Below are 19,509 nucleotides of genomic sequence, written 5' to 3' on the forward strand. Positions count from 1 at the left end.
ATGTGGATTGAATCAGTGAATTAATCAAAAAGCCATAAGGATAGATGGATTAAATCAGTAAATGAATCAAAAAGCTATAAGGATAGATCGGCTGGAAACGTTAAAGGTTCACTGCATGTCCAAAAAAAGACCCGCACAGCATCAGTTTCCATTATTCTCTACTGAAGCAACGAGCGATGGCTTTTTGTTTCTCATCCTTGGGTCCCCAGCTGTTGTTGGACAACAACTCCCATCACCCCTGATCGTTGATACTGCTTGCTAAGGATCATGGGAGTTGCAGTCCAACAATAGGTGGGTGGGTGATCCTAAGTTTGAGAAACAGAGAAGGCTGGAAACCGACCTGAAGCCGCTTCGCTTTACTACCGCCAGCACTTGAACACTACCTCCCTTTCCTCTACAGCGCATGCCCAATTCAAAGGGCACCTAGAGAAACAGCTTAAACTTCCGGTACTAAACTGAACGCAGGCATCAGCCATGAACACTATAAACACTCTATAAACATTAGACACTCTATAAACATTAGACACTCTATAAACAACTTCTTCTTCTTCATCATCACTGACACAGGCGAAAAGTCTTCCGCTCGCCCGCTATCAAAGGGCAAAGCAGCCCTCCAGCTCGATTGACTACCGCAGTTCTTCGTCGAAAGAGCGATGGGACAGTCCCTTTGGTCCTCGCCCTCCTGAGGACGCCTTCACTCTCGCGAGGTTACCTCTTCTCCCACCCGGCTCTCCGAGGCTTTCCTTCCCGACGGCTGGTGGCGGCGGCGGCGGCTGCAGTGCGCATGCTCAGTCCGTGCGGCGAGGCGACATGGCGGCGCCCAGCTCGGAGCAGACGGCCAGGCCGCCGCGGCCGGGGAGAAGCGGGCGCATCCTGCTGGTGCGGCACCTCCCCGCCTCGCTGACGGCTTCGGAGAAGGAGAGCTTGCTGAGGCACTTCGGGGCCGCTTCCGTGCGGGTCCTGTCCGACCGCGGGAGGCTGGTAGGGAAGGCGCGGCGGGGGCGGGCGGCCGAGGCGTGAAATCCGCCTGAGGCAGCCGCGAGGCCAGAGCCGCCTCTGGCGTTAGGCAGACTGAGGAAACTGCCTCGGGCGGCAGAAGAAGCTTCTACGGCTGCAGAACCAGTGCCGGATTTACGTATAAGCTAAACAAGCTATAGCTTAGGGCCCCACTCTCTTGTGCCCTCCCCCCCATATACTTCTTCTTAATTGTATTTCAGTTCAACAATTACTTTGAGAAAATACATATTTTGTTATGTGCAAATGGCTTTAGACACCTATTAGGTCCATAAATAACCATACAGCATATATTCAACGCAAAAAACAGCAACAATTTGTTGTTGACAAAGGACAGCTGGACATATAAAGGGCCCCATTACCTTCAATAGCTTAGGGCCTCATCAAACCAAAATCCGGCCCTGATGGTGATGTTAACGCTGAGAAATGCCCTGAAATCTACAGTTATAGGGCAGCACAGAAATTGAATAAATAATACTAACACACTTGTTTGGATACACACACACTTTGACCATTTGCTAACATTGGCACGTGTATTTATTGAATCAAATAAATACAAATACTGATTCCACATCTTAGACTCTCTTTCTTGGTGTTCCAGTTCTAACAAGGGGAGGAGAAAGAAAGATGGTTGCCCTTCCGGCTTTGCCTTTAGGTGCAGCCACATTCATGTTTAAAAATTCTGCAATACATTGGATAATTTGTGTGTTAATGTTCTCTCTGCTTATATTGGAAAATCAACGTTTGGCATGTTCTTTCCCCTCCTCAGAAACACACTGCTTTTGCTACTTTTCCGAATGAAAATGCAGCTACTCAGGTGTGTATTTGAGACCATTACAGAACTTTGTTCTTTTATTTCTTTATTTCTTTTTTTGCTGTAGTGTTCTATGGCTGTAGGTCAAGATGTCTGCCTTTCAATACAAAAACAAAGTGATGAAGATAAGTCTAAGGCTGCAGTCTTAACCTTGTTTACCTGGGAGTAAACCCAATGAGATTTATTTCAGAGGATTGCGTTGTAAGGCTGTGATTGTTTGTATATCTACTTAGAATAAACTCCATTAAGATTGGAGGGAGGACTTGCTTAAGAGCATTCGTGCTTGGATAAGATTCATCCAAAATGCTTTAGATAATTACATATTTAGGTGTTAGAAAACAGCAAGGACACTTTAGCAAATGAATATTAACTGTTAGCATAAAGACAACAGAGTATGGTACTGATGACTGTGTGTACATATTAGATGCTAATATTAAAACAGGCCTGATTAACTTGTAAATGTGCAAATGCAGGCTAACCGCTAAGTGTTCAAGATGTAGAGCAGGCTTCCTCAAACTCGGCCCTCCAGATGTTTTGTGACTACAATTCCCATCATCCCTGACCACTGGTCCTGCTAGCTAGGGATCATGGGAGTTGTAGGCCAAAAACATCTGGAGGGCTGAGTCTGAGGAAGCCTGCTGTAGAGAAACAGAAAATATATTGAGTTGCTTAGCTTTATATTTTACAGCTCTTTCTGTATTAAGATGACACACATTCTGTTGTCATCTTAACTTTGCCTCTCCTAACTTCTATCTTCTATCTAACTTAAAATTGTAAAATCCCTGGAGTAGGAAATTTATAAAATATATGCATATTGGCCCCATATAAACCACAAATCTATGTAACCTACATTATCAGAACAGAAGTGTACGTTTCAGTGTCCAGTTCAAGAACTAGCAAGAAAGCAGTTAAATCCTATAGTCATTAACAGTGCAATTTTCTGCATGTGTAGCAAGTCTTTTCTGCAACTAGAAGTAATTCTCACTGATTTTCAGCATGCCTTTCTCGCTGGTAAGTTGGTATAAAATTGTAGGCAACAGTCGGGACATTATCTGTTTTGGTCATTATAAGATGGATTAAATAGAAAGTTGTTGCTCTTCCCCCAAACAAACTTTCTCTCCATGTTGCTTAGTTTTTAGGCAAAGTAAATTGCAAGACGGGAGAAGAAAGGAATAAACCGAGAGGTTGATGGGTCAGAGTGCATTTTAAATGTTAGTTGATTTAACTGCATGTTGTGTTCAATTGAAGGCTTTATCGAGATTGCATCAGCTGAACCTTCTAGGCCACACTCTGGTAGTTGAATATGCAAAGGACCAAGACAGTGTTTGTGCACTTAGCCAATCTTCTGAAAGCGAGAAGGACAAAAGGTTTGTAGATGCTTCTGTAATTTTCAAATTCAGTGGGCTTATAAAATATTTCTAAGATTCTTGAAAATATTTTCCAAAACCTCCTCCTTCAAACTTTGCTGTGGTGGATACAGGAGGATCCAGATTGTTTCTTTAGATCCCATGATATTAATACTGTAGATCTGAAGTGCAAGAAGTAAGTACTAGTGAATGCAGTAGGACTTCCAAGTAAGTGGGGTTCGGATTACAGCCTTGTTTGGGCTAGGTTCCTGTGGTTACATAGCAGATACGCTTTTCCATTCTGTTTTTACCGTGTGACCATCATACTGGGGAGATCTTGACCCATTCAAAGATAAATTTTGGTCAGATTGTCTAGGACTGGGACAGAAGAAGTTAGGAGTTCTGCCACAAAGACAATTCTGTATGATTTTTTTTCACTGAGCAAACATAGGAAGGGAAGAGAATTGAGCAGAATCAAAAATGCAGATTTTTACGTATATGGATTCATCTTATTCATCACCTTTATTGGAATCTAAATTACGGCTACTTCACAGAATTCAACAACTGAACAAAATAGATTTGAGTGGGGATTCATATTTATGAGCCAAAATTGGAGTTATGACTTCATAGAAACTGCCATATCTAGTCATTTATATTGTGTTATGTTTACCCCTATTACTATTGTCCTTCATTTGGTATTTTTTTCCACATTGATGTTGCACAAGTAAAGAATGAACAACAACAAATTTTCTTGGCGACTTTTTTTTAATGCACTTTGTGTCCAAACACAGTGCCGTTCATTTACAGTTAGGGTTATTTCAACATACCGCATAATGTAGTAGATTGCTCTTGTGTGTGTTTTAGCCTTGAAGAACCAGTGAAAGAAGAGAAAGAACAGAAAGATCTAGGCTGCCTCAAGATAGAAAGTGGAATTGCTCCTAGCCATGGGTTAGTACTTGAGTTCTGATTTTGTATACAAAAATTGTTGTTGAATCCTAGCCTTTAAACCATTTGTGAACATGTTTAGGCAAACATATGAGAGACCAGTAATATTTTCTAAGCTTGGTTTCCAAGAATAAATCACATCCTCTCTGTTCCTACAGTTATATCACTACCCTTTTCTTAGTACAGTGGTGCCTTGCAAGTTCCGCGAGTCTCTTCGTCTAGAGGTTTTTTCGTCTTGCGAAGCAAGCCCATTGACGGCTTAGCGGATTAGCGCTATTAATGGCTTTTAGAGGCTTAGCGGATAAGCAGATAAGCGGCTTAGCGGCTTAGAAAAGGGGGGGGGGAGGAAAAAAACCCCGCAGGAACTCGCAAGACATTTTCGTCTTGCGAAGCAAGCCCATAGGAAATTCGTTTTGCGAAGCACCTCCAAAACGGAAAACCCTTTCGTCTAGCGGGTTTTCCGTCTTGCGAGGCATTCGTCCTGCGGGGCACCACTGTACGTTTTTTTCCCTGCTTCTGATTAAAACAGAAGTAGCTAACCTGCAGTTTGTCAGATGCTGTTTACCTCCAACTCCCATTGGCCCCAGTCAGTAAGCAATAGTTCAGAGTCCAGCAACATTGGGAGAACCAATGTTAGATACTTGCATAGCTGTGGAACTTTCAGTAGATGTGATAAGCAACAGAGCAGATTTGTGTGCTAAAAAATTTGCCACACTTAGTTTTCTGAGGGCTCCACAAACCTCTGTCTGCAGATATTTGTTGCCTGTCACTATTATTGCATATGGATTGGTATTTAAGAGCTACTACGAGTGTGTAGCAGCTTGCTCACACACATTTTTTCCTACTGCGTATTTGCATTGAGTAAGGGTTAGGCCAGGTGACCTCCCAGTTCTATGATCAACATGCTTTTGAAATTCCCTTTAGTTTCAAATGTCTCCTGTAGTGTTGGGAGCTGCTGTTCAACAAAGAGAAGCATTACAATCCCGTGGTTGGTAAATATTTTTATTAATCCCTGGATATCATGGAATCAGTCTCTCATGTTTCAGAATTGCTGGTATGTGAGCTAGGGGTTTCTTTGTTTGGTGCTTTTAAACTCTAAATATTGAACTCTTCTGCATAGTGAAGCTTTTTTTTAATAGGTTTGAATTGTTTCTAAGGTTTGTTTGTTTCCCCTCACAGGTTAACTTTCCCTATAAATTCTTGCCTCAAATATCGATACCCCCCACCTTCCAGTACAATCCTAGCCAACATAGCAAATGCCTTGGCAAGTGTGCCTAAGTTTTATGTGCAGGTAAGTGTAGATCCCCTTCCCCAACCTGAATTCAATACATAAACCTTATACTTATTAGTATGGTATTGCTGAATTGTTATTTTAAGCAGCTGTAAATTACTGACTAGGGCTTATGTCCTGTATCTGCTTCTTTGGAATAAGCTCCATTGATCTCAGTGGGACTTGCTTTTGTATAGGATTCTGCTGTGAATGTTGCATCGCTCCACTCCTATTTGAGTTTGTAGTGGCATCAGTTAATTTGAAAGTGACTGCAAAGGAGCTCACAAAGACTTTCAGTATGAGTTATTGGATCACCTTTAGCAGTAAGAATATTTTTAGTATGTTCTCATAAGCACTGTTTTCAGCCATCAAAGCTATAAGCTATGGTCTGAAGGTACCATGCAGCTACCACCTTGCTCAATATATGCATGTCTATCAGTGCCTGAATGGATTACTTGCTTTGGGATTATATGTGTGCCATCATGGATTCCATGGCAGAAGTAGGTAGGATATGCATGTTCGTTGTAGAATCTAGGGGTGGTATTCAGCTAAGTTTTACTCAGTGTCTTAAATGACAAATCACATGGTTCTTTAAAATTTCTTTCTGACCATTTTTTAAAAACTGCAAACTTCTAGTCCATATTGTTAGATGCTTGGAAGTATGTAACCAGGTTTTCAAATATGTCAAAACTAGTTGATATTGTTTTACTGCCTAGGTCAAGATTTTACACCTTTTCTGTTATAATTGTTGTACAGATATCTCCCTGTATTGCCAAATTATTTTATCCCAGTATCCCATCTCCCAGTGAGAAAAAAAGTCCTTAAATAAATCACATTAGGTAGATATATTAAATCTAGTTCTGTCTGGCAAGCACAACTTATTATAACTTGTAGAATTATTCATTTTTTATGGTTCCAGAATTTTATGTCATGTATTCTACTCACTATTGATGCAGAGTAGAACTCCAAAGTATAGTTAGCAGAGTAAAAACTTAAATACGTTGCAAGATTCCCCAAAAATAGACCAGAGGCATTTCATCCAGCAGAACTTTACTGCTACCAAAGGCAAATAAGCATAATGGTCACAAATCTAATACATTCAGGATTGGCACTGTCCATAAGAAATCCAGTTGCAGCAGACTTCACTTAAACTTACAATAACTTATAATAAGATTAAACCTTAACACTCAGCATACTATGTACAGAACACCACACCAGATGGAAAGAGAGAGTAACCCAGGCTCCTTCTGGCCTCTTATTATAATCAGCATGACCTTGACAGAAAAAGGTAAGAGAACCAGTTTAAGCCAGCTGTATGCAGCTTCTCTGAAGAAATAACCCAAACATCACGAACCTTCTGCTTGTTTCTTTCACACAGAGAAGCTTCCAGAACCCTCTTGAATTAATTAGAATAGGAAAGAGCTCTACACATCAAATCAATACTTTCTGTACTAAGAAATTAGAATAGGAAAGAGCTCTACACATCAAATCAATACTTTCTGTACTAAGAAATGCAAAGTGACATTTTAATCTTCAGATGAACATTTCCTGCCCATTAGCTATGGCAAATATAAAACCATTATAAAATACGCAACAAGTTTGGTTTATGTGGGATACTTGAACGGTTGTGGCAAGGATAATATTCGTCCCATGACAATTAATGGCATGTTTACTCAAGTATTCATCTTTGAGTACTTGGAGAAGATGCTAAGTTGCTCTGGTTATCTTTCAGGTTTTGCATCTTATGAACAAAATGAATCTTCCCGCTCCCTTTGGGCCAGTTACTCCTCGACCTCCTACGGTATGAAACTGTTATTACTTGAAGCACTGTGAATAAATGCAACATTGTACAGTGGTACCTCAGGTTACAAACACTTTGGGTTACAGACTCCGCTAACCCAGAAGTAGTACCTCAGGTTAAGAACTTTACCTCAGGATGAGAACAGAAATCGTGTGTCAGTGGCAATGGGACGCCCATTAGCTAAAGTGGTACCTCAGGTTAAGAACGGTTTCAGGTTAAGAATGGACCTTTGGAACAAATTAAGTTTGTAACCAGAGGTACCATTGTATTTATAGTTTTAAGATACCCCTTTCTTTAGAATTTTTGGCTAGGATGCAAGTAGGAGTGTGAACCTAGTGGCATTTTTGGCTTTCCCCCCTTGAACAGCTGATTATCATGCCATATCAAACTACTTTTGCAACTCCTCAGAAGTGTCGGGTCCTGTTCTTCATTATCAGGTGGACCATAAAAGGTGTGCTTTGAAAAATATAATGGGAATTTCCTATCATTACTGAAATATAAGTTCAACATATTGAGTTGTATATTGACTCTTCTCAGAAGAAGAAGAGATGCAATTGATGTAGTCAAACTCTATACTCGAGATCTGCTAAAGCATATTATTCATCCCTCACAACAGCTAAATCTGTACTTTACATTGTGGTTGCCCCACGTTCTGTTGGTACAATGGTGGGATAAATTGTACCATAAATATTCTTAACCTTGTTCTTTCCTCAGTCTCCACTCTTGACCCATATTTCCTGGGTGTGCTGCAGGAGTGATGCAGTAGCTATGGCCTTTTGTCCAAACCCTTTCTTACCACTGCCCACAAGAGGGTATGTGATAATCTAATGTCAAAAACTAGACTGTGGTGCAGAACACTTGCTTGTTGAGTACTGTATATATTCTCTCTCTCTCTCTCTCTCTCTCTCTCTCTCTCTCTCACACACACACACACACACACACGCACACACACACACACACTTGCATTTGAACTGTTAACAACTGAAATACCAAAAAGGTTGTATATTTTATTCTTCCTTTAGTATGAAGAGTATATCCCTTTACCGCCTCCTATTCCTCCTCTGCCTCCTGAGGAACCTCCTTTGCCTGAAGAGGAAGACAGTCAGGACTCGAGCAAAGATGAATCTGAGTATGAAAGTGCCGATGAAGAGGAAAAAGAAAGGTTAGTGATATTTTGTAGCCTGCTGCTCCCTGCGTAAAAGTTGGTGTCCTTGTTTTTCTCTGCCTGCAAAGAGTTAGTGATATTTTGCAGTCAAAGAAGAAGAAGAAGAAGCAGCAGCAGCAGCAGCAGCAGCCACCCACCTGACTGGGTTTCCCCAGCCACTCTGGGTGGCTCCCAACAAAATAAAACTGTAAAAGTTAGCAAATAAACTATGGGATTGGAACCCATAGTTTAGGAATTACCTGGGCCTTAGTAATCAATGTCTCTGTCTCTTTCTCTCTTGAATACATAGCAGTAACATAGAAGCCCACTTTAGTACCAACTATGGAGAGACTGCTAGATTTCTTTTATCAAGCAGTAAATATATTTTCAACTAATTTTAAACCTTGCTAAAAGTATTTCAAAAGTATATTTTAACCATAATTGAGTATCAGTTAATTGATAGCCAGTGTGGTGTAGGGGTTAAGAGCGGTAGACGCGTAATCTGGGGAACCGGGTTCGTGTCTCCGCTCCTCCACATGCAGCTGCTGAGTGACCTTGCGCCAGTCACACTTCTCTGAAGTCTCTCAGCCCCACTCACCTCACAGAGTGAGTGTTGTGGGGGAGGAAGGGAAAGGAGAATGTTAGCTGCTTTGAGACTCCTTCGGGTAGTGATAAAGCGGGATATCATATCCAGACTCCTCCTCCTTCTCCTCTTCTTCTTCTTCTATCAAGGTAGGGTTGTTTTGTTTTGTTTTTAAAAAATATTCTTCTTAAAATACTGCATTTTGTGTGGTGCTTCCACCAAATACTTACATCTCGTATCCATTAAATATATATCCCCGAAGCTTTTGGCCTTGCCCTTGAAGACATATAGAGCATGGAATCAACTGATGTAATTCAAAGAAGTGAAGGGGTAGGGAAAGTATACCTCACCCTTAACTTGATAGGGGTTAATTTGGTCTGTAGACCCTGCAAAATTGATCTCAATTTCAGATGCCCCCTTCTTCCTATCCCTTTCTTATAGCAAGTTTAGATCTGAGAAATAGCCTATTCCCTTCGTGTGTGGTGAGGTTTGAGCTTCAATGGACTTCATCAGCACATGATCTTTTAGAGAAAGTGAAACCAAAGAAGACAGCTGCTCTGGCTGCTCCTTCTCTTTCATTTACCAGACTCTTCTTAGGGCAGTGGTGTGTGTTTCCCAATCAGTTCTCCCCAGTTCTCTGTCTACCAGCGTTCAGACTGGAAGAAATGGCAGAGTAGTCAACATCAGCTTGTCTGCAGCAGGCATCTACTAAATAGAGTCTTCTTTTAAAAGCCAGGCTCTAAAACCCTGAGGGTGGGAGGTTTGTTTCATTGATAGGTTTAACTATCCCCCCCATATTTTCTGTGGAAATACCTTTTTTCCAATAAAGTATTCAATATGTTAATAATTCAGATTTACAAAGCTGATGGAATTGGCAACCCTCCAACCCAAACGACGGATCCCAACAAAGCCGCACCGTACGAGAAAAAGGAGAAAGATCAAAGACTTATTAAATGTCTCCCAGCTTGCTTCCCACAGGTATGGATATATGAGTATTGAATGTGGATCATTGCTATGTAATGAGTACATAGATGTCTTGAGAAATTACCTGGCAGAACTGTCAGAAATATTCAGCAAGTAAAAATATAGATTGTCCAGTGGTGTGATTTTATATAGCACTATATTGTAAGAAAAAAACAGTATTACCAGAATATTGCTTGCAACTCTTACCTGTAACGTGCTTAGCAACCCTTTTTGCAATCCCTTTAAAGAAATGTAAATTCATTAAGGAGTAAACAATTCTGTGCATAATCTTTCTTGTAAAGAAGCTTTAAACGAAGCTTTATGATGTCTTTTTGAACAGCAATTTGCACCCAGCCTTGTCGCCTTCGGATGTGTTTGAGCAGCCGCACCCTGTAGGTCTCAAAAAAATTGAATTTCACATATCTTCAGAGAGCCCTGGCATTCTTCAGAAAAGCTTGGCGGAGCAGCATAACAATGGTATGCTGTGTGTGTCAACTAAAACGTGTTTATATGTACATGGATTGTAGCACGTTATCTTGTATTTAATTTGGTTGAGGTCACTTGTGTCTCAGGATCACGTCCCAACTAAACCTTCTCTGTGTTTAATTGTCTTAGACATCTATGCAGCCATTGATGAAATATCTGGTGAAGGGTTTGGAAAAATCTTACCCGCTCTCCGTTCCAGTCATAAAGAAGAGACAGAAGAGGAAGAAGAAGACGACGAAATACCTTCGGAATTTGTTTCTAAAAGAGAGCTAGAAAAAGGCAGAGTCTCCCATAAAGGTGATTTTATTACCATTAAATTTTTTTTATGACACGCAGTGAGGATGTTGCTTTATTTAAATGTGATGAGCTTGTTTGGCTATATTGCTTAGTTGATTTGGGTTTTTTCACATCAAATATACATTCTGTTGAGAATCAGTTTTAATTATTTAATTAAGCCTATTTTCTAGAATGGAGATTACAGCTATATATTTTTCTTCCTGTGCTCAAGAAATGGAAACTCTTGCTGTCTTCAGAAATTATGAGCCTGGTGAGCCAAATTGTAGAATTTACGTGAAGAATCTGTCTAAACAAGTTCAAGAAAGGGTAAGTGGGAATTGAGCAGAAAGTGTTTGGTTCCTTCCACAGAAGTAGCTAACTCTTCCTGCTCTGCTTTTATTTAAATCCCAGGATTTGAAGTTTATCTTTGGAAGATACGTTGACTTTTCATCAGAAACTGAACGTATAATGTAAGTGATGGCTGGGTGACTTCTTCCGTAGGTTGAGCCGCTCTTGACTTGGTGAGCCAAATGATATATCCATGAACTTGTATGTTTCCACCTATTTTCGAGTAGAGGAGTCCAGCACCCTTTTTAATGAAAGACTATAGTGAGGATCATAGAGGATAATGAAACATTAGGATTGAGAGCAGCAGGGTGGGCATGGGGAGGGCCTATACTACTTGTGACAATAGAGAGAGAAGAAGCCACTGGGGTGTAGAAGGAGAGAGTCAAGTCAGAGAAATGTGGCTGAGAAAGTGAGATTGTGGGAAGGGATAAATTGTGCACTGGAAAAAAATAGGGCATGGAGAAAGGAATTAGGAGAATTGGGAAGATAGCTAAGGATGTTGCAAAGGAGGGGTGTGGGAAAGAGAGTAGACATGTACCAAGTGAGGATGCTGTTCTTTTAAGAGAACTGTAATTCTATTACAGAATGTTGTTCTAGTAACAGAACTGCAATTTTATTCCATGGGTGCCACAGCTTGGGAAGCTGAAATGTATAGTGATGTATCAGAAGATACCTGTTTTGTCAGAATCGGGCCAGAACCTGAGCAGGCTGTTTGTACAGCAGGACTCTTCTGTAGTCCTATTAAGAACTACTGAAACAAATCATGGCTCCTTCCTTCATCTGTTGCGATATGTACTGGGCAGCTGAAGCATTTACGTCTTGCAATTTATCCTAGGTTCGATATACGCTTAATGAAAGAAGGTCGTATGAAAGGACAAGCATTTGTCGGGCTTCCCAATGAAGGAGCAGCTGCAAAAGCTTTGAAAGAAGTCAATGGATATGTTTTATTTGACAAGCCTATGGTGGTCGTATCCTTTTCTTAAAATAAAGAAAAGCTTTCTGTTTCATTTTCAGTTAAATATTGGGCCTGCTTTTAGAATCTTGCTTTTGGTAGCAAGGTTTCTTTGCAAATTATTTGTCCCCATTTAAATTGTAGGCAAACAGAAGACATGGTTGTTGCAGCGCAGGTGAGAGGGAGGGGAGCGAACCAGCTAGCAGAGTCCTTCACTCATTTGCCCTTTTCCTGTGTTCCTCAGCCCTCTCCACTGCCATCAAAGGAATACACTTATTTTCCTGGCTGCTTTCACTAAAACAGCCCTCAAACGTTTGTCTCCTACGTAGTTCTCTGCAGCCAGCTTCTTGTACTTGGTTGAGTGGAACCCAGTGAAGTCATGGAGTGAAAATCAAGGCCAGGCACAGGCAAACTCTGCCCGTCCAGATGTTTGGGACTACAATTTCCATCATCCCTAGCTAACAGGACCAGTGGTCAGGGATGATGGGAATTGTAGCCCCAAACATCTGGAGGGTCAGAGTTTGCCTACGCCTGATCAAGGCAATCAAACCATCCACAAATTTTGTTTTTTGCTTTTAAAAAATGGAAAACCAGTTATTAAAACAGTTACTGGCCCATTTTGCACATGACAGTGAGCCAGGGCTGGTGAACCTGTTGGACTCCCAGCGCACATCAGCCTCAGCCAACATGGCAAGTGGTCAGGAATGATGGGAGTCACAGTCCAGAAATAGCTGGAGGGGCCACAGCTCCCACCTCCGTAGTAAGCCATAGTCAGAAATAAAGCATAGCTTATCATGAACAAAAGTGTAAGTGCATGCTGCTCATTGTCTCCTGCTTCACATACACCCCTCCAACTCCACCCACCACTCCAGTCTCTTCTCCATTCCTCTTTCCGGCTCCACAATGTCTTGGTTCTGGTTGCATCAACACAGCAACAATTATTTTAACATACATCTTTCTCTGCAGCACTAAGAAGGCAAAGTGAGGTAGATTTTTCTCCCATCTCCAGCTGAGGTGGTCTAACAAGCTTTTTTAGTTTTAATAAATAGAGATTGAGAAGTATCGTAATTTTGTGATGCTTTTGTGTCCCATAGTCTGTTTCTTGCATCCACCCTCCCCCGCCGCTTATAAATTGTTCTTGTTAAAGCTTGCCGCCAAGACTTTTATTCCTTAATAAAATCCAAGCAATTTGCTCGATCCGCGAGACCAAAACCGGATCCCAAAGAGGAAAGGAGAAAAGATAAGGGGAGAAGACCCTGAAGGTAAGTAAACTCCCTTGTATTCCATTTTGCCCTCCTAACTTAAAAAAAAATGCAAAACACAGAGAGCATGGCTGCATTGCCTCTGAAGTGGTGAACCTGACTTAGACTTGACTTAGAAAACTAGGTGGTGAGATGCGTTCCCCACTAGCCTCCTTCTTGATGCGCCAGCTTTCGATGTGCAACAGGAATCTCCTTGTGTGTGCAACGTTCCATCAATGTGTTATCGAAGTGGTACAATCCAGACACAGGTTTGCTTTCCGGTGACAAACAGGCCTTGACCACCAACACGAGCTGGTTTAATAAAAGACTTCTAACTTCTGCTTGATCAACACAGTAGCACGTATTTTCTTTCTGGCTGAGAATTTTTTTATAAATATAACCTTTTGCATTCATTGTGTCATCAGTTATAGAATGTCAGAGCTCAAACGAATTTGGCCTTTGGGCTCCTCTCCCACTGTTCTCCTAGAACTGTGGGGTCTCTGGCCCTTGATCTAAGATCAAGTTGTATGGCTGCTACAATCGCTTTGTTATCATTTATGATACTGCATGTTTTATGTTTGTAAACTGCCCCTAGGATTTGGTTTCTTGAAGATGCAATAACTAACAGCAGGTGGCCCTAGACGCAGATGCCCATTCATTTTAAAAAAGACACATCTAGCCAGTCGAGTATGCTTGTAGTATTGCAAATGACCATCTGGAAGCAAATCGGAGTGTTGGTTTTGAGTGTTTTCATCCATATTTTCCAGTAATCACAACGTTCGTTTTTGTTTACCAGCCTGAATTGCTGATGGTCATAGATGGGGGAAAAACTGGCAAATTGCAGGTTGAGCACACTGCTGAAGTTTGACCTTTATAAATAAAATTACATTCTGTTGTGTTACTGGCTTCCGTAACCCTGTATCCTTTGCTAAAGCGATTGTATAATTTCCATCAGTTGTTTAGCAAAAATAGCTACAGATGAAAATAATGTATCCATTGCATTGCAGTGTCTTTTTAAAGACGGATATTTCTTATTGCTGGGGTCCTGTAGCTTTGGTAGCCAGTCAGAAATTGTGCTTGCCCTCCTTCCGAAGGGGGAGGGACAGATTCTCGACTTTGACTTTCTTTGGCTCTGCATAACAGCAGAGGCAAGTTTCTGTCTCCTTCCAAGTTTGTCTCTCTCCAAGGATCAGTGCAAGATTGTAGAAATCCTCTTTTTTCTCTCCTCCTCTGATCTCACCAGAATAGCAAATGTGCAGCACAGTGCCATAAGCAGGAGATAGGCTCCGCTCAAGGAATACGAATGTTACAAAAACCACTCTTTCCCGATTGGTTTTTATGCTTAAAAAAAGAGCAAAAGTAGCAGACAAAAGTTGTCTCATGATAAGTGGCCTCCTGATGCATCATTTCCCAGATAATATTTTTAACAGATATATTTGTTATGGCTGGGTAGCCAGCAGAATTGTAGCGGGATCATGCTAATACATTCTAGCGCTGGCTAACTTCTAGCAAAAACTACATTGGAGACAGAAATGCTTAGCTTTTGAACATGGCAAAAAGCCAGAATTCTGGTGCGTATTCTGGCATTGTACTGATTGAATAGTTAATACTATATTCTTTGTATTGGATTCAGAGCTGTTCTCCCGCGTTCCTGGTACATTTGGTCTGAAGATTTAAAAATGACCACTGTTTTAAAATAGGTAGTCTAAAGAATGAAAGCTGTAACAGAGAATAAAAGGATTAAACCGCATTCTGCTGTTCTTCTTTAGAAACATTCCTGCCTAAATACTGCAGTAATACTGTGTCATGCAAAGTGTATCCTTTCTTGCTGTATCCTTTTTTTGTATATATACATCTTTTTTTTCTAGTAAAAGGTTCTAGTGTTCTCTTAGCACTGTGCTAGGTGGTCATCTAGCAGATCTCTAGTGATAGTTTGTTATTTTACTAAACATAGCCCCTGTTTGTTAACTTACCCATGGAAGTTTATAGCCTTAAAATGTACTTTTTAAAAATTCCTTATATAAACAGTAGCGCAATTTTGGGCTTGCCAGGCCTTCAGCAAGTGTAAACCTCTCTGCTTACGTTGGTAGAGTTTTAAATGCTGTTTACCAACTGAAGTTCTGGCCTCAACTCTATATTTTTAACCATCTTCCAATCTCATGGTGTCCAGAGGAAAACAGCAACACCTCCATAGCAAAGTAATACAATATGCATCTTTGGCTGTTTTTTTTTTTTGTAATCCTCCTTACTGGATAGAGAGCAGCAAGTGAAGCGGTATAAATGGAGCAAACTAAATTATCTTCTGCTTAGTCTTTCTTGCTGCTTTCTAACTTGTTCTCAGGCCAGCGCCATCTTCTGTATAAGCATTACAGTAAAATACAGCTGTTCCAGAGACAGTTTTAGCCTTGGATCCCTTAGAACTCAAAACCACAGCCCTGCAAAAGGAAATGCTCTTTCCATTTACAGGAGGGGTCTGCATGGGTCCCATCCTGATGGGATGTTGTAGGGCAGTTTTTGCTAACTTTTTTCCTGCAGCCATCCCCTATTGCATTCCATACTCTTCCTAATGGTTCCCCAAACCCCTGGAACAGCTTTTGCTGGCCGTAGGGTGTTTTTGAGGGAAGACGGATATCTATATCTATATGAGATCAATGTTATTTATTTAATCCCCCCATGTGTATTCATTAAATTATGTGTTATTTTTGCAAAAAAAAAAAAAAAAAAAATTTCCCTCCCTCTTTGCCCATAGCAGGAGCAGACTTTTGCTCACGAGCTTTCTGCCTTAGTTTTTCTTATTATCCAAACTTTTCAGCTTTCTACTTTAGAAATGTGTGTTTTCAATGCGCCTTTAAATCGTTCCAGGTTCGTTTTGAGTTCCCTGTCTTTCAAGCTCTGGGAAGAAGATGCACGGTCGGCCGAACTATTCAACAGTGCGTAAAAGCATTTACCATGTATTTAAAACACGACACAAATGTTCTGCTAACCTTAGGTGTGTTATGTGCTTTTAAATGGAAGACCTTGCAGCAAGTCACATAGTGGATGTGGAAAATGTTTCAATTAAAGATCTAATAAATTATTCACTTTTGCATTGTTTCTGTGTTCTTTTTTCTTTGCCAAAGCATTCGTTTTTTTCCACACAGCCAATGACATTCAATCACCATACCATAACCCTGTTTTCAGCTCAAAAGCATATTCTCCTGTTCTATCACTTCACTTCCCTAAGATACTTGAATAACTGTGCAGATTGGAAGCTTGAGACCCTGAGGCTCGGAGTAGAAAACGCTCCATATTCATTCTTAAAATGGAAGAGGAAGATTCCTGTCAGCGCTTGTCCTACTTCAGAAATGCAAATATTAAAGTGCAGCTGGAATTAAGTTAGGGTGGGACAGACTTGTCCATCCCTATTCCCACATGGATGTTTCAAGGTAGGAAGGAGGGAATAGCTCAGTAGGGCACAGGACTCTTAATCTCAGGGTTGTGGGTTCAAACACCACATTGGGCAAAAGATTCCTACACTGCAGGGGGGTTAGACTAGATGACCCTTGTGGTCCCTTCCAACTCTACAATTCTATGTAGATTATTTAGGCTAATGCTGGAGAAATCTTAAGGAAACTGCTCTAAAGCATCACAAATAAATTGAGTATTTGCAAGGTGGAGAGAAGGCCACTTTCCCTTCTTGTTTTAACACACTCTGCAGCTATTCCAAGCATATTTACACTGCATCTCCTCTGCCACACCCTGTAAAAAATATTTTTAAAATTGTGCAGTTGAATGTCCAAATGGCCAGATTATCATTTTTTTAAAATGGCTGCCTCCATGTTGTATCGGTGAGGATAGCTCTCTTTTTGTCCATACAGTGTGGTTTTGTACGTAGTTACACGAGAAGTATTTTTACCCAGTAGGGTGGTGGTGCTGAGCTTTGAAGCTGCTCAAGCAAAAGGAAGAGGCAACAACGTGGTCCCATCTCCAAAGTGCAACGATTGAATCAGTCCTTGAGAAGGTTGAGTTGTACGTTCCGTGCCAAAGATTGGGATCAATGGGATGAAGGAGGGAGAATTACGCTAAATGGTATTTTACGATCACAGTGCTTGGAGCACAGAAGAAACGCCACAGTGCTGCTGCAGCAGCACAACCAGACACCGTCATCTGCCCTGGTTGCAACAAAACATGTCTCTCCCATATCCGGTCTCTACGGCCACAGCAGGTGCTGTAACTCCCCAATGCTTTGACCACCCCTGAAGGCTCATTCTTCCATTGTCTCCCAAGGCAGAGGGATGCCAATGTTCCATTCCAAAGATTGCTTCAGTGGGATGAAGGAAGGTCGCATTACATCAAAATTGGAGGCCAAGCCAAAATCCTCTAACTTTCCTATATTAAGCACAGGATCTCTCTAAATGTCTTCTATGTCATTAGGTTTGACAGTGGTCCTGTTCCTTGGGCACCGAAAAGTAACGAGCGATAACAGAGGAGGATGACGAATGTTCTTACTAGAGCTGAAGGCTGCATTTGTGTCTCAATAGTCATTTCCCGCGCCTGCCAACCTAGCAGTTCGAAAGCACCTCCGGGTGCAAGTAGATAAATAGGGACCGCTTACCAGCGGGAAGGTAAACGGCGTTTCCGTGTGCTGCGCTGGCTCGCCAGATGCAGCTTTGTCACGCTGGCCACGTGACCCGGAAGTGTCTCCGGACAGCGCTGGCCCCTGGCCTCTTGAGTGAGATGGGCGCACAACCCCAGAGTCTGTCAAGACTGGCCCGTACGGGCAGGGGTACCTTTACCTTTACCTTTAGTCATTTCCCAACAATAGGCTGATAAAGATAAAGGTAAAGGTACCCCTGCCCGTACGGGCCAGTCGTGACCGACTCTGGGGTTGTGCGCCCATCTCGCTTAAGAGGCCGGGAGCCAGCACTGTCCAAAGACACTTCCGGGTCACGTGGCCAGCGTGACAAAGCTGCTCTGGCGAGCCGGCACCAGCGCAGCGCACGGAAACACCGTTTACCTTCCTGCTATAAAGCGGTACCTATTTATCTACTTGCACTTATGGGTGCTTTTGAACTGCTAGGTGGGCAGGAGCTGGGACCGAACGACGGGATCTCACCCCGCCGTGGGGATTTGAACCGCCGACCATACGATCGGCAAGTCCTAGGCACTGAGGTTTTACCCACAGCGCCACCCACGTCCAACAATAGGCTGATACCTGCACCTAAATTCAAAAACCCATTCCTGGATTTTTATTTACAAACTTGCCAAGACCGTTTTTTTTAATTATTCAACAAAAAGCTGAAACGTGCTACTAAAACGAAACAAAAAACAATGCCACTTGCTATGTTGTCGCTCCTGTCTTTAAAAAGTAGCTCGCAAATATCTCGGTAGAGCAGGAGGCTCTTAACCTGAGGGTTGTGGGTTTGAGCCCCATGTTGCAGAGGGGTGTATTAGATGACCCTCGTGGTCCCTTCCAACTCATATAATTCCAAAGGAAATAAACAACTATCTGACTTCTAGAAGACCTCTGAAGGCAACCCCTTTTAGGGAAGTTTTTAATGTTTGATGTTTTATTGTGTTTTAAATATTTTGTTGGGAGCCTCCCAGAGTGACTGGGGAAGCCCAGCCAGGTGGGCGGGGTATAAATAATATATTATTATTATTATTATAATTACACTGGTAACTCAGGTTAAGAACTTAATTCGTTCTGGAGGTCCATTCTTAACCTGTTCTTAACCTGAAGCACCACTTTAGCTAATGGGGCCTCTTGCTGCTGCCGCGCGATTTCTGTTCTCATCCTGAAGCAAAGTTCTTAACCCGAGGTACTATTTCTGGGTTAGTGGAGTCTGTAACCTGAAGCGTCTGTAACCCGAGGTACCACTGTATACAATCCTATTATTCCCATACCAGGCAGAAAAGAGCACCTTGCCGTGAAAATTAAAAGCATGAACGCTAGAGGGCAGCATCCAAGTGTTTATGCAACCAGGCATGAGAATTTTGCCCAAGACTTGAGTGAAAGACAACCTGAGCCACACAAGCCGGTTGCAGAGGCGGGACGTCGTTTGCTCCCTTTCCAATGATTGGCTGCCGTCCCCTCTACTCCGAGCCGTGCATTGCAAAGGTGGGAGCCCTTAGGGGAGCCGCGAGGGGAGCCGAGCCTTGTAATAAGCCACCGAGCGCGTAGGTATGCGACCTGCAACGCATTCAATGGGATTATTCTCTGCTAATCCGGGGAGGGAGGGTGCCTGCAGGAAAACGCCAAATAAAACCCTTTCCTTCTGGGGAGAGGTTGCACCAGTAGAAAAGGGACGCAGCAATTGAGATTGTTGCAAGCCCTACTTTTAGGT

At 41.9% G+C, this 19,509-nt stretch overlaps 1 protein-coding gene across 4 annotated transcripts; it reads left to right on the forward strand.

Moving 5' to 3' along the window:
- Window positions 1-793: 793 nt before the first annotated feature.
- On the forward strand, window positions 794-16,269 carry RNPC3 (RNA binding region (RNP1, RRM) containing 3). 4 transcript variants are annotated; one of them, XM_079981538.1, is made up of 15 exons: window positions 794-981; window positions 1,784-1,831; window positions 3,077-3,195; window positions 4,039-4,122; window positions 5,299-5,410; window positions 7,122-7,190; window positions 8,213-8,352; window positions 9,770-9,895; window positions 10,221-10,357; window positions 10,496-10,663; window positions 10,875-10,969; window positions 11,054-11,112; window positions 11,826-11,958; window positions 13,128-13,208; window positions 14,953-16,269. In XM_079981538.1, the coding sequence occupies exons 1-14, from the start codon at window positions 811-813 to the stop codon at window positions 13,200-13,202; spliced, it is 1,536 nt and encodes a 511-aa protein (XP_079837664.1). In that variant the 5' UTR covers window positions 794-810; the 3' UTR covers window positions 13,203-13,208; window positions 14,953-16,269. The 4 variants fall into 4 exon arrangements, with proteins under 4 accessions (XP_079837664.1, XP_079837665.1, XP_079837663.1 ...); XM_079981539.1 differs by having other exon boundaries at window positions 16,046-16,269; XM_079981537.1 differs by having other exon boundaries at window positions 13,128-13,204.
- The last annotated feature ends 3,240 nt before the right edge of the window (window positions 16,270-19,509 follow it).

Source organism: Podarcis cretensis (genome assembly GCF_951804945.1).
Source record: "Podarcis cretensis genome assembly, chromosome: 6".
Taxonomy (NCBI): domain Eukaryota; kingdom Metazoa; phylum Chordata; class Lepidosauria; order Squamata; family Lacertidae; genus Podarcis; species Podarcis cretensis.